The sequence below is a fragment of the Leguminivora glycinivorella genome, chromosome 13 (genome assembly GCF_023078275.1).
Source record: "Leguminivora glycinivorella isolate SPB_JAAS2020 chromosome 13, LegGlyc_1.1, whole genome shotgun sequence".
NCBI classification, from domain to species: Eukaryota; Metazoa; Arthropoda; class Insecta; order Lepidoptera; family Tortricidae; genus Leguminivora; species Leguminivora glycinivorella.
In genome coordinates, this window is record NC_062983.1 from 14,062,878 (window position 1) to 14,077,116 (window position 14,239).

Genomic DNA, 14,239 nt, shown 5'->3' on the forward strand with positions numbered 1-14,239 from the left:
AGTAAAACAAAAGTGATTTAGTCCTACGATTATTATTTGCTACAGAAACTACAATATCTTAACAGTTATAGAAGGCATTGATATATCCGTATACTTTAGGGTTATAGTTTTCTAAAACGGGCATCCCGCTGAAGTATCGGCTGGAGTCATACAGTTTCATGTTGTTCCTGCAGTACCATACATTTTTTGTGCCTTCCTTGCCATCGACATTTAAAGTGTTCAGTTCGAAAACTCCGAAATGGTACAATTGGCCGTCAGTTTGGATGCAGTTGACGTATACTGGTTCAGGTAAATCCTTTACATTCTCCTGTAAGTAAGTGTAAGTAATTAGTTACAGTAAGATGGAAAATAAATTATTTTAATTGCAATAGTAGTTATTATATTTCACTACATGCTAAACAGCTAAGTCCCATTATGTTTTTTTTTTTTTAATAGTAAAATAGTTTTTTTAGACAACAAAACCTTATGTACATACAAGACATACATCCATACTAATGTTATAAATGGGAAAGTGTGTGTGTCTATTTCTTTGTCCGTCTTTCACGGCAAAACGGAGCGACGAATTGACGTGATTTTTTAAGTGGAGATAATTAAAGGGATGGAGAGGGACATGGGCTACTTTTTGTTTCTTTCTAACGCGTGCAAAGCCGCGGGAAAAAGCTAGTATGTACATAAAGGGTTTACTGGGGAAATCCGATAAGTTGAACTGGTTTTTGAAATTCGAACTATGTGCGATTTCCACAATGTTGTTATTTCAAGGACAAATTATGTCGATTTATAGGGTTTCTCCAGTAAACCCTCTATATTATGTTACAATTACATTTACACCGGTCAAATCTTACATGAAAATCGGCTAAAAAAACAAAGTGTGATGTAAAGCTGGATTTTTGGTATGTTATTTGGAGTCCTTGGGGGAATGTAAGACTATATTTTGCAAGCAAAAAAAAAGTGTGCTAACTTCGTAATTTAAAAAAAAAGTAAAAAAATCGGACTTTTTTTTGGTTTTTATTTTTTTATTAAAAAACTATGCGTTTTTGGTCAAAAGTTGCTGTGTAATTTTGAAAGCGCATTAAATTTCAAACAGTTTGACATCTTTTTTATCAATGTCCGTCAAATAGTTTTCGAGATATGAAGCGTCAAAAAAGGTTAATTTTTGACGCATTTATAAAATGTAGCGTTTTGCCAATATTTTTAGACAAATATCTGCAAAATACTTCATGATATGATATATATTGCAATATAACATTGTATAAAATTTATTTTGCTTTAGTTTTAGTGTAAATAAAGGTCAGTAAGACAAATAGTTACTTTGGTAAACAAAAAAAAATCTATAAATAGAGAAGCCAAGAGTCTGGTAGATTGGTTAAGGTAAAATAGTTTACGCTTAAAGTTTTAGGTTGAAAGTGCTATATATTCGATCTTACTTTCTTTGATATCCGTTTATCTGAAAAAATTGTCTAAGATAACTTTGCATCGATTTGACTATTACTAATGAAGAAATAAAATACAGTAAAATTTTGAAGTTTAGTAAATTAGAAAAATAAAACAGAATTAGTTACATTTTACTTTTTCCTTTTTGAGGGTCCTGGTTCTGCATCTTGATGGCACAACTCCTTTAGTGATAGAAAGTCCACTTGAGTTGTATTTGACCACCAATTGCTGTGGAATAAACTACGGGAACGGAAAGCGCCCACGCCAATTATTAAGATACTGGAGAAGTGGTATTCCCAGCAGAAGAACGTAGTAAGATGGAAGTCAACTCTGTCCACAGCCAGCGGGCTAAATTGTGGCGTGAGACAAGGAGGCAGTATGTTTCCGGCTCTCTTCAGCGTGTACATGGATGGGCTGTCGCAGGCTTTGACCAGTACCGAGGTTGGCTGCTCCATCAATGGGCAAATGATAAATCACATCGCATATGCAGACGATATGGTCCTACTAGCACCATCTGTGGGAGCTATGCGTAAGTTACTTGCAGAATGCGAGAGATACGCCAGCCAGCATAACATGAGATACAATCCGGACAAGTCTGAATTTATGCTCATGGAGGCAGCACATATGCCCACACATGTACCACCTCTTTTGCTTGATGGAGTTCAATTGCGGAGAGTACACGAAGTCAAATATCTTGGCCACATCTTGTAGTCCAGTTTAAAAGACCAGGAGGACATAGAAAGGCAGAGGCGAGCCACCGCAGTAAGGGCAAACATGTTGGCTAGAAGATTCGCCAAATGTAGTGACAGCGTAAAAAGACAGCTGTTCCTCAGTTTTTGTACAAGCGTGTATACTGTCGAGTTATGGTCCGACTACACCTGCGCGGCGGTGAGAGACCTGCGCGTGCAATACAACACATATAGTACTATGTACTGATATTTCGTTAAACGGAGAATACTATGATTCGGGCACGTCCACGACAACGCTCGTGAGATTGCATCGATGTTATTGACCCTCAGTGATATGCTTTAAAAACCAGTCCGTACAAGAACAATTTCGGAACAATCTGATTTAATTAATGAGGGTTTTCTACTCGTAAATATTTTTTTCCGCCAAGCGGCGATCCTGAGGTTTTTCTGACCGTAAACTTAACTTACTAAATAAATGTTGATTTGATATACGCAAATATGTGTCTGAGTAATACTTGAACAGCCCCCAAATAATAATAATTCGTTCTCCGCTACGCGTCCTGTAAATATATGTAAACTATCCCATTTGGCCATTACCAATTATAATCCTATTTTTTAAATAACTGGCACTCTTTTGGTCTTATTGAAATTGTCTACATTTTCCTTTTACAATTTATGTAATAGCCTGAGTTGTTTTGCTGATATCTGTCTCAAAATATTAGCAAAACGAATATTTTCATAGAAAGGGGAAAAATGCTCTTTTTTTGACGCTTCATATCTCAAAAAATATTTGACGGACATTGATAAAAAAGATGTCAAACTGTTTGGAATTTAATGCGCATTAAACATTACAAAGCAACTTTTGACCAAAAATGCATAGTTTTTTAATAAAACGGCAAAAACCAAAAAAAGTCTGATTTTTTTTACTTTTTTTTAAATTACGAAGTTAGCACATCATTTTTTTGCTTGCAAAATATAGTCCTACATTCCCCCAAGGACCCCAAATAACATACCAAAAATGCAGCTTTACATCACACTTTGTTTTTTTATTTCTCTTTTTGACCAGTGTAATTCTCATTTCATGCAATTCTTTTCAATGTAGTGCTCACAAGTGTACAAGAAAATTTGTTTTTTATCATGCAGAACGTCTGCGAGCGATATAAACAACAAATATTTACAAGAAAAGTTACTTGTTTTTGAGACGATAACAATCTTACCCCATGAAGTTGCTTGGCGTACGCAGTGGCAACTGTGAAGGCGTGCGTGAGCGACCTGCCCAAGACTTGGTTAGGAGTGACAAGTGTCTCGTAGATGTTGTTCACTTCAGTCTGGTTGAAATGGAGCCATGTTGTGTGCGGGTGCTTCACAGATACGGTTGGTTTGAATGCTAGAAATAAGTAAATAAAATAAAAATAAATTTTCAAGTTATCTTTTTACAGACATGGTTCAAAATAGTACAAGTGCGGAAAAAAGGAAGTCCGAAATGAATGACGATAAATTAAAACACAACTGAAGGTAAGGAAGGAAGGAAGGAAGTTACGAATTTCCTTTTAGCATGTGTATCGTACGATGTTTAACAGTACAGATGGCCCTCTGAAGTTTCAACCTGACAAGAAAAACGAACTAGTGAAAAATACTTAGTAGGTGCAGTTAATGCTGATGTCTCAAACAAATAATTTTGAATACCAGTCGCAAAAAATCTAGCATTGAAAATAAATTACCTACTAAAAAAGTTTAGCTGATGCTCTTGATGGAAGAAAAGTGTATGAAACTGGAACTTACGATATATGCTCTTCTCAGTATAAAAATGTTCAGGAGGCAGAGTGGCAGTATGTTTGACAGGGTACAAGTCAGGTATTTCGACATATGGTATATCACTCCCAGCAACGTCATGCTTCAAAGGCTTATTGCTTGTGACCAATATGTGTGACAGGTCTTGGAACTGGATGAGTTCATCCTCCTTGTCGAAGGTTGTGTGGCTCTCAACATCATTGGACACATATTTTGTTTGTGTGACTTCAGAGTCGCTACTGCGTTCCACTAGTTGAAGAAGTTTGTTCGTTAAGATTAAGCTGAAAATGAAAAAAAGCAGTAAGTATAAAAATAAGGATTAAGCAACAGGTTACATTAAAACACATCATCAGTCATAGTTATATTATCAGTTTGCTATACAACTAGTGTTATCTTATTATCTTTATACATCCTAGAAAGCACATTTTGTTTCTAAGATGTATAAAATTACTAAAATTAATCTCTTAATGGATGCATTGAAGACAATCACAAGAATGTCATGAAATAGGATTTTGAAGACGTTATAATCTTTGCTGAGATGCTGGAGAACCCAGGGCAGGTTCTAGCCATACAAGCGGGTTGTTATAAGTTACAACCAGTTTTTGACATAGTGCGCTATCTTTTGTCTGGTAGTAAATGTGTTAAGGGAGTTAAAAAAAAAAATATGTTACTTTCGTCTCCTGTCCGTTATTCCCAATATTCTTGGGAAATTATAAGCTGGCCTTTCAGGATCCTTAATTTTAGGCAACTTCTCTTGTTCACAATCAAATACATTTGCAGATAAGATTGCTTTTTTCACGCATTCGTGCAAAGCTTTAGGTGCGGGAACTGTTGCCAATTCTTCAATTTTTGATGGCAGTATATCTTCTGCTATGATTGTTTTAGTAAGAACTTGAGCCTGAGAAACCCCTTCAAGTAATACGTTGTTGCTCTTAAGGGTATAACATGGTCTTTCTTTATAGTCTGGATGGTTAACGTCGAGTGGTAGTGGTGTTTCATACTGACCGACTATTTCAATGCTGAAAAAAAAAATCAGGTTAGATTACTTATTCTGATAACCGGAGGTTATACACTTAAACTTTATTGTACGCTTATAATACTCACGGTTCTGTATACTCGGGCTTTGGCTTAACATACTCGAGAGCATCCACAACAGGAATACCTCTGGCTTTTAACTTCTGTTCAACGCCACTCTCGATAGGAACGCGATTTCCTTGTACTTTCCAATGCTTTTTAAACATAAAACCAATATGTTGTCTGTTTAACACTTGCGTTATGCGCATTTTTTATTTATTTCTATTAAAATTTGTGTTAAATGCAATAATTATTGTTACGATATAACTCGATATAACCTAAAAATCACGACTTAGAAAATGACATTGACGTTGACAGTAAACTGACAGTTGTATTTTTTTATTTAAAATATTTTTTCTACTTTGGATACTTGGTACGTTTTGCCAAAATTATTACAACAAACCTATTTGAAGATAAACTTTTGAAAAGGACCTATTTTGCTTCATATTAATTATACTTGGCGTATCCAGTTCGCTCATAAATAAGGAGCGAAATGCCTTTTTATATTATAAAATGATCAAGAATCAAAACGGAACAAAACTTTAATATCGTACCAATTAATAACAGACTAAAACCAAATGTCTTAAGCAGTTGCTTGGATCCAGCTAGTGTATCTAGAGACCCTAACGTTTACAGCTGGGTACCACGGATCACCGCACACCTGCTCCATCAAACACACCCCCACCACGACGCCGTTGTGGGTCAGGGGGCCCCCAAGGTCCTGAGCGCACTGGTCTCTGGCGTCCATGTCTAGCAATCCAGAGCAGAGCATATTATCGGTGATGAATTCAGAGCCGGGGTCGCGGTGACGATGTCTGCACACATCCTGGTTGTCTGGTTGATTACTAGGACTTGGATGTGTCGGAGTTGCTCATGCTGACTGTCATCCTAAAAAATTGGCTTCATCAATACAGGTGCACTGCATGCACTGTCTAGCATAACAGACTGGTTTACGGCGAATAACTTACTTCTAAACGCCAAGAAAACCAAGTGCATCAGATTTGCGCTTCCGAACGTTAAGCAGGTAAATAACAGTAAGATCCAAATGAAAGGTGAAACGCTGGAATTTGAAGATCGAACGGTTTTCCTTGGAGTCACTTTGGATTCAAAACTGCAATGGCATGCACATATAGCCACTTTAGCTGGCAAACTTAGTTCTGCAGCTTACGCAGTAAGGCGAATCAGACAACTAACAAACGTAGAGACGGCCAGGCTGGTATACTTTAGCTACTTCCACAGTGTTATGTCATATGGGATCCTGTTATGGGGAAAAGCTGCAGACATTCAGGCTATTTTTGTGCTGCAAAAACGAGCTGTCCGTTCAATCTACGGATTGGGCGGTCGAGCATCTTTAAGAGAAAAATTCAAAGAGGTGAACATCCTTACCGTTGCCTCTCAATACATATACGAAAATATTATGTATGTTCGGAAAAATATCCACGAATTCAAGCTTAACAGTGACATCCATAACTATAACACAAGGAACAAACATAAACTTGCTGTGACCGCCCACCGTCTCCGTAAGGTTGGTACGTCTTTCGTCGGGAACTGTACACGTTTTTATAACAAAGTACCAACCGATATAGTGGATTTGCCATTTGACAAATTTAAGGCACGCATTAAGCGTTTGTTGTTATGTAAGGCGTACTACACTGTAAAGGATTTTATAGATGATAGGGATGCCTTTAAGGTGGTTGCTTGTCAATAGATGAATGAAGTCGTATATATTTTTTCATTTTCTCTGCATTGTGTAATTAAGCATACTAGTGTTCAATTGACGTATGAGAACATATTCTCGTCTGATTATATTGTTTTTATTTAAGTTTAGTTGTGGACACTTGGAGACCTTATACATCTCCAAGATTATGTGTTTAATGTTTAATGTTTATCTTACTTTAATTTTATTGTATAAATCTATATTTCCTTCCTTTGTAACATACGAGCACAGAATATAGTGTCTTACAGCTATGTTTTATTATTTGAATATTTAATTTAGCCTGACAGCTTAAACATGTCATGCACACTTAAAAGTCTTTGCTGCGGTGGCGTCGTTGATCGGGTCGCCACCTTCCCGAATAAAGGTTGAGGGAGGCGATGGCTGAGATATGCGTCATACTCGTGAACGGGTGCCGTCTGTGAAGACCGGTCTGTTTAAGCTTACTGGGGCTGTTATAACTTAGTAACTTTAATTCTATTCTAATGATAATGTTTTATTTCGGTTTTAACTTTAATTCTAATTTTTATTAAATTAGGACACTTTGTTCGGTTGTCGTTTGTTTCCTTTCTTTTAGTGAATATTTTAAATATATGATTTTGACTCATGGAGACCATATACATCTCTAAGGAGAATTAGATTAAGTAGATATACATTTTATTTTTAGTTGTGACATTTAGAGTCATTTGCACCTCTAAAGTAATTTTAGACTTTTTTTTTTTTGTATTTGTACTTTTTATATTAAAATTTAGTGTAGTTCTTGGTTGTAATTCGACATTTAGAGACCTTCTACATCTCTAATTAATTGTATAGAGTTAACTTTAGTTAGAACTTAGAATTAGTATATAATAGTATCAATTGTAATTTCAACTCAATTTTAAATATTTTTTTAAATACCTATGTACATGTGACGTGTAAAAGTGCCCCTGTGGCCTATTTGCTGAATAAATTATTTTGATTTTGATTTTGGTAAACTGTAAAAATATATGAGAAGTCTAGAGAAAATTCATAATTGTACAATTATCATTGATAACTAACTCTTAATAAGCCCCACCCGGACGCCCAGACCACCTCATTATCAGCCAAATTATAGTTAGCTCCAGCGATAGGTCCTGGCTGAGTATTAATATTAAACGTAATCCTAGTTGCCAGTCGCACGATAGCTATATCGTTGTCCTGTGTCGAAGGGTTATAGAACGGGTGAGCGATTATCCTGGCGGCATTGTGGACGACTCCGCCCCTGTTGGCGAATGAGGAACCCACGCGGACACGGTAGAACGCAGCGGGCGGGGACGGCCACGGCCTGTTGGAAAAAATTGAAATTATTCTAATACTTAGGCACAAACAGGAAGATTTTATAGTGGGTTAGATAAAGACGATAGAGCTTGATAGAGCATAGAGTTAATTTGGTAATAATTGCGAAATAGCATGGAACACACTTTAGAAAGATGACAGTGAAACATCTTGATTTTGGGTTTCATTCTTTAAGACGGGGTTACATTACAGCCACCAGTTACATACATTTTGTATGAACGTGGTTACATTAGCTCAGTCCCGCGTGTCGCCGCGCGGACGTATAACCGAATACAATCCCACGCGTTGCTAATATACACGGCGTGGATCTAATGTAACCCCGGCTTTACTGAGCAATAAGTTTTTTTTCCTGCTGGATAATGCCGCTAAACGCACTAGATAGCAATTTACCGGGCTACCATCATTTACGAGCCTTAATGGTGGAAATGAATCTACAGTCTTTCTTTTCTAAAAATCAGTATTAAGCTCCATTTCCCCCTATAGGTACGCATAGGCGGTCTAAGTATAGACTTACCAGAAACAATACGCTGCTGAGAGAATGGACCTCTGGTTTAAAATAGTGCCTCCCCACCTCTGGTTAAACCATTCCAGAGTATCTGACTCCAACAGTGCTACTTGGAACGGATACCGATCGATGGTCGTCGCTTCTCCTTCCACAATCTTATTTTTAAATGATTTGTTGTCCCCATCTCTGGAGAAAAGTCATGTTTTACTACGCACTACCACCTCGGTTAGATTTTAGTCTGTCTCTTACAGGCAAAAGCTCTGAGCGAAACTTACACACCACTGCGATCCACGGATTTTAAACACCCTGAACTATCTGTCTGTGTGAAATATTTAAGTAATAACTTATTTTTAACCCTTCGAACATCACGCCAAGCTATTGTACACCTTGTCCGAAAGCCGGATAGTTCTGGGCTTAAATTGCTCAAGTTATTCGGCCATATAGGCGGTCACAGCTTACGAAGGGGGAAATAAAAAATACTTACCAAGAGCAGCCACCACAATAATTAAAGAAAGAAACAAACGTAACATGATTAAACCGCTTGGAATAGCAGATTCCTACTGTCAGACAGTTTTTCAATATTTATACCTCAATAATGCTATATCTAATCTAATTCAGATACCTACTGATCTATTTATTGATTGAGGGGACATTCCCTCAAGGTAGGAGAGTACCTATCTTTTAACTAACCATTTTAGTGAAACAAAAGGTGTAAATGGTGTGATCCAAAGGAAACAACAAGTGATTTCGTAAATATATATTTTTAATTTTATATCTTCCATCAATACATACAACGACACTTATACATTCAAAAATTTGGCCATAACTACAAAATAGGTCTCACTTCGTAATGGCAGGCTTGCAGAAATACAGGGGCCTAGCGGCCTGTCCGCAGACACTGGGACAACGGGGAAGACAACATTCTCGTAGGGAGTTTAACACAGAGCGAACAGCACCGCGACTAAAGTAGCTAACGACCGCACCGTACGAGAATTATTTCTCGTAAGTGAGAGCGAGAAAATAAATAATTCTTTCTCGCTCCCACTTATGTGGATGATCTTGGTGCGGTACGGTCATGTGTTAGTACTATAAGACTGCCTCTCTTCTGAAACGGAGTGGAGCGGGGATGTGTCCACCTTCGCTCGACTTCGCTTAATAAACAGCATAAAGCGCATAACACACGGGCTCCGTGTGTTACGGGTCAATTCGCAAGAGCTGATACGAATGGAACGAATGAGTGAATGAAAATAGATATTTTTGTGACAGATTAGCCAATAACAGAGTGGCTTTTGACAGTTACGACTGTATACCGATGCAGGTGTTACTCACACAATAAAAGTTTCGTTCATTCCATTCGTGCCAGCATCCGTGAATCAACCTGTACACGCTCAACAGGCATAGTCCAACTACTTAATTTTGCACATACCTATCCGTAGGCAAGTATGATATTGATGGAGGAAAAATATTTTACAAAATAAACCTTAACGAAATATCTTCGGTGTATGCTAGGAGCTATAAAAATTGAAAATAATACAACTAATTAATTTCATTACTAGTAAGACGTTACATTCCGTTACCACGAGATCAGCGCCGGTGTCGCCCGGTGTGACAATAATTTCCTTCTGGACGAGCCCTCAAGCATTCGCATGGACTTTATGCCCTTGCCCTTGGGTGCTTTCAAATATTATAGTCTGTACAAACTAGTCAGAAATGGCATTGCAAAAAAGAGAATTGAAACCATAGTAAACCCCCTGCCGAAGGTTAGAGTAAGCCCTTTGGTAGTTTACCAAACTGTTACCAATTGGTGGGTATAGAGTTATACAGATTTTACAATCTTTGGACTTTTTAAAATATTTTTCGTATAATTTAAAAAAAACTTTCTTCACCATTCGATTCTAACTATGCTTTATTCTTACAGCATATTGCAACAACTTGCGAATCAAACATACAACACTTAATACTTACTATAATATAATACCTAATTATTTTTATAAAGTACCTAACAAAATTAACTTATATTTACAGTTACCATTAAATTTATAGCAGAATTTTACTATTTCAGTACTCAATTATCCATAATCGTGTTCGTTTCAGGTGCTGACAGAAACGTTGAAGCCAAAACGTTCAGATTTATAATTTCAATACAATTGATGAAGCATCTAATACTGTCGCGAACTTGACTTTTGATGCAAACAAATGGAAATGAAATGATTTCGAATAACAGTCAATAATGTCATGAAGTAAGGCACCGTTGGTTTCTGGGACTTAATAAATAATAATGTAAATTTTAGATGATTAATAGTACCCTGAACCACTTAGGTTCGCTAAGCTTCGGCGAAGCCTCGTGAAATCCACTGGTTATGAGATCAAAACTGAATAGACTTGAAAGAACTTAAGGTCGTGTACGCAAGTGAGTCTCTAACAATGTGATGATCGTTGCAACTTTGAAAATTGGGTAGTACACGTTCTTATCACAAGATATTGAATTTAGGAGACGTTTGAAAATTTGATAGACAATATAGAGTTCCGAATGTTTTTTTTTTAATGAAATATGGCAGCGTGCCAGAGCGGTGCGTTTCTGCGGTGCGTGATGACGTGTACGTTCAGTCGTCGTCTTTCTTCTCCATCTTCGGTTCGTACATCGCGTGCAGTTGCTCTGGTGAGATTCTGTAACAAAAGTATTATTTTTTTATTTAATTGATCAATAAAACACCATCACGAAGGTGTAATCAGTTTATATTGATTTAAACTGTTTCTACTGTAAGGCTTCGACTTGACTCTTTAATATTGAACTATTACAGTCAACCTTGAACCTTGCACCCCGTCAAGGTCAAGCCGCAACATGATAAGTGTGGAGTTCAAAGGATGTCAAAAGAATCCGGGTCAAACAGCCACTGATAGAGAGTTTCAGAATGTGATTAACACTGGCCATCGAGGTTTGTCCGGCCGACTCCCCTATTAAAAAAATAAAAAAAAACCTTACCCGAGCAAGCTCTGCAGGTCGCAGACGAAGCGGTAGACGTAGCGCTTGCCAGCGGTCTTGTGGATGATGTTCTTGTCGTAGTAGTAGCGCAGGCCGCGCGACAGCTTCTCGTAGTTCATCTTGGGCTTGTTCTTCCGGATGCCCCAGCGTCTAGCAACCTGCAATGAAATTTATTTAAGATTTAAAAAAAAAAGACTTATAGTTTCTTTGAAATGATTTTGCACTACTTAAGGTTGACAATGGTGGTAGGAGAGCTGTAGATTCGAGGAAGTTCAATACATTATTTCGTAATAGGTATTAGCGCAGCTTGAAATAGATAAATTATCTTGCCTTTAAGCCTTACTGCCGGTCCAATTCGAGAAGACGTTGATGGGTGCACAAGATAGGCATAGGGGTACCGTTCACATACATCAAACTTTTTCGACATGATGGAACTCGAGCTCGAGATATGTTCACCTGTGTTGAAGTCAAGGCAGCCCTTGTCCGTCAGCAGCCGAGGAACTGCTACAGCTGGGACCTGAACCATGACACTCACCTCATCAGGGTCGGTGAGCTTGAACTCCCAGCCGTCGCCGGTCCACGAGATGAAGCCCTGGCAGCCCTTGTCCGTCAGTAGCTCGAGGGGGAACTGCCGCAGCTGGGACCTGAACCATGACACTCACCTCATCAGGGTCGGTGAGCTTGAACTCCCAGCCGTCGCCGGTCCACGAGATGAAGCCCTGGCAGCCCCTGTCCGTCAGCAGCTCGAGGGGGAACTGCCACAGCTGGCACCTGAACCATGACACTCACCTCATCAGGGTCGGTGAGCTTGAACTCCCAGCCGTCGCCGGTCCACGAGATGAAGCCCTGGCAGCCCCTGTCCGTCAGCAGCTCGAGGGGGAACTGCCACAGCTGGGACCTGAACCATGACACTCACCTCATCAGGGTCGGTGAGCTTGAACTTCCAGCCGTCGCCGGTCCACGAGATGAAGCCCTGGCAGCCCTTGTCCGTCAGCAGCCGACGAACTGCTCCAGCTGGGACTTGAACCACGACACTCACCTCATCAGGGTCGGTGAGCTTGAACTCCCAGCCGTCGCCGGTCCACGAGATGAAGCCCTGGCAGCCCTTGTCCGTCAGCAGCTCCAGGAGGAACTGCCGCAGCTGGGACCTGAACCACGACACTCACCTCATCAGGGTCGGTGAGCTTGAACTCCCAGCCGTCGCCGGTCCACGAGATGAAGCCCTGGCAGCCCTTGTCCGTCAGCAGCTCCAGGAGGAACTGCCGCAGCTGGGACCTGAACCACGACACTCACCTCATCAGGGTCGGTGAGCTTGAACTCCCAGTCGTCGCCGGTCCACGAGATGAAGCCCTGGCAGCCCTTGTCCGTCAGCAGCTCCAGGAGGAACTGCCGCAGCTGGGACCTGAACCACGACACTCACCTCATCAGGATCGGTGAGCTTGAACTCCCAGCCGTCGCCGGTCCACGAGATGAAGCCCTGGCAGCCCTTGTCCGTCAGCAGCTCCAGGAGGAACTGCCGCAGCTGGGACCTGAACCACGACACTCACCTCATCAGGGTCGGTGAGCTTGAACTCCCAGCCGTCGCCGGTCCACGAGATGAAGCCCTGGCAGCCCTTGTCCGTCAGCAGCTCCAGGAGGAACTGCCACAGCTGGATGGGGCCTGAACCTGGAAGGTGACACACACTTGCTTTACGATGTACGGGGCATTCTTTACCTTAAGATGATACTTCATTTAGATGTTTGATAAGTTAAGTGGAAACCTAAAACAGTTTTGTTAAGGCCCACTTGCACCAACCACTTAACTCAGGGCTAGTGGGCTGTCATCTGTCAAATTTTATATAAAATGGTGGGTTAATCCTTAATTTTCGTTGGTGCAAGTGGCCCTAAGTGCGTTTTCACATTATCCGATCCGATATCGGATATCGGACCGATATCCCATACATTACAGGCGCCATCTTGGATTTGTTCCATTGAAATCCTTCCGACATCCGATATCGGATCGGATAATGTGAAAACGGACTAAGGCTCCAACTGATTTGCCATTATTATACAGTGAAGAGTTTGATAAGAATGATGAGCAACCAAATTAAGTACGTGACCTTACAATAATAAAATTCGTGTTGATGCATCAAAATGTCACAGTTTCGTTTTCTGTCAACCCCTTTTGCCAAGAGTGGCACTGAAACTTGAGTAGTTTCATGTGCTCTGCCTACCCCTTCATGGGATACATGCGTGATTGTATGTATGTATGTATGTATGATGCATCAAACGCTAGTTTCTGTACGCACATATTTTCTAGTTGATAATTTGACTTTAGATTAGGAAAAGTTGCGGTTCACGTTATAATTAGCATAATACGTATTATTAATTTGGAATCTGATGTAGGTATAGAGCAGAAAACAGGGAAACACCGTATAGGGAAATATAGCACGACAATTAATGAGCTGATTTTTATATAAGGCTTCAATGAGAATTATTCATATATTTCCTATTTTATTCACTCTTTATACCTAGATGCATTATGTTAATATGTAGGTCAACTAGATGCATTAGTCAGTTTGTATGGAAGTCAGAATAACTATGTAATAAGCATCCAATGTCATTAACGATATAATTTTAGATCAGTGCTACTTATCTCTTTATTTTTTGTAATAAATAGAAAACTTACTTTACATTTACGACGAAAATGTCAATGGTTTACACGTATTGTAATTACTATTTTAAGACACCTTCACATA

General features: G+C 39.4%; 3 protein-coding genes across 6 annotated transcripts in view; all 3 read right to left on the minus strand.

Annotated features, from left to right (window-relative positions):
* Positions 1 to 16: 16 nt before the first annotated feature.
* LOC125232864 (39S ribosomal protein L37, mitochondrial) lies at positions 17 to 5,289 on the minus strand. Its single transcript, XM_048138669.1, has 5 exons — positions 5,016 to 5,289; positions 4,583 to 4,930; positions 3,903 to 4,192; positions 3,338 to 3,507; positions 17 to 307 (listed from the first exon to the last, which is right to left on the minus strand). Exons 1-5 carry the CDS (start codon positions 5,192 to 5,194, stop codon positions 59 to 61), a joined length of 1,236 nt encoding a protein of 411 aa, XP_047994626.1. The 5' UTR covers positions 5,195 to 5,289; the 3' UTR covers positions 17 to 58.
* Positions 5,290 to 5,513: 224 nt separating this feature from the next.
* LOC125232743 (trypsin CFT-1-like) lies at positions 5,514 to 10,439 on the minus strand. Its single transcript, XM_048138508.1, is given in 5 exon segments — positions 5,514 to 5,808; positions 5,811 to 5,873; positions 7,738 to 8,002; positions 8,528 to 8,704; positions 10,435 to 10,439. Coding segments are annotated over 5 exon segments (750 nt in total). The 3' UTR covers positions 5,514 to 5,568.
* LOC125232397 (ETS-like protein pointed) overlaps positions 9,707 to 14,239 on the minus strand; it is a 198,546-nt gene continuing 194,013 nt past the window's right edge. For 3 of the 4 annotated variants that reach the window (XM_048138041.1, XM_048138043.1, XM_048138045.1), the window contains 3 exons: positions 13,049 to 13,167; positions 11,502 to 11,659; positions 9,707 to 11,185 (listed from right to left, as the gene is read on the minus strand). In XM_048138041.1, the coding sequence (XP_047993998.1) occupies positions 11,122 to 11,185; positions 11,502 to 11,659; positions 13,049 to 13,167 (341 nt within the window). In that variant the 3' untranslated portion in view covers positions 9,707 to 11,121. The remainder of the gene's footprint in view (positions 11,186 to 11,501; positions 11,660 to 13,048; positions 13,168 to 14,239) is intronic. The other variant, XM_048138042.1, reaches the window with a different exon arrangement.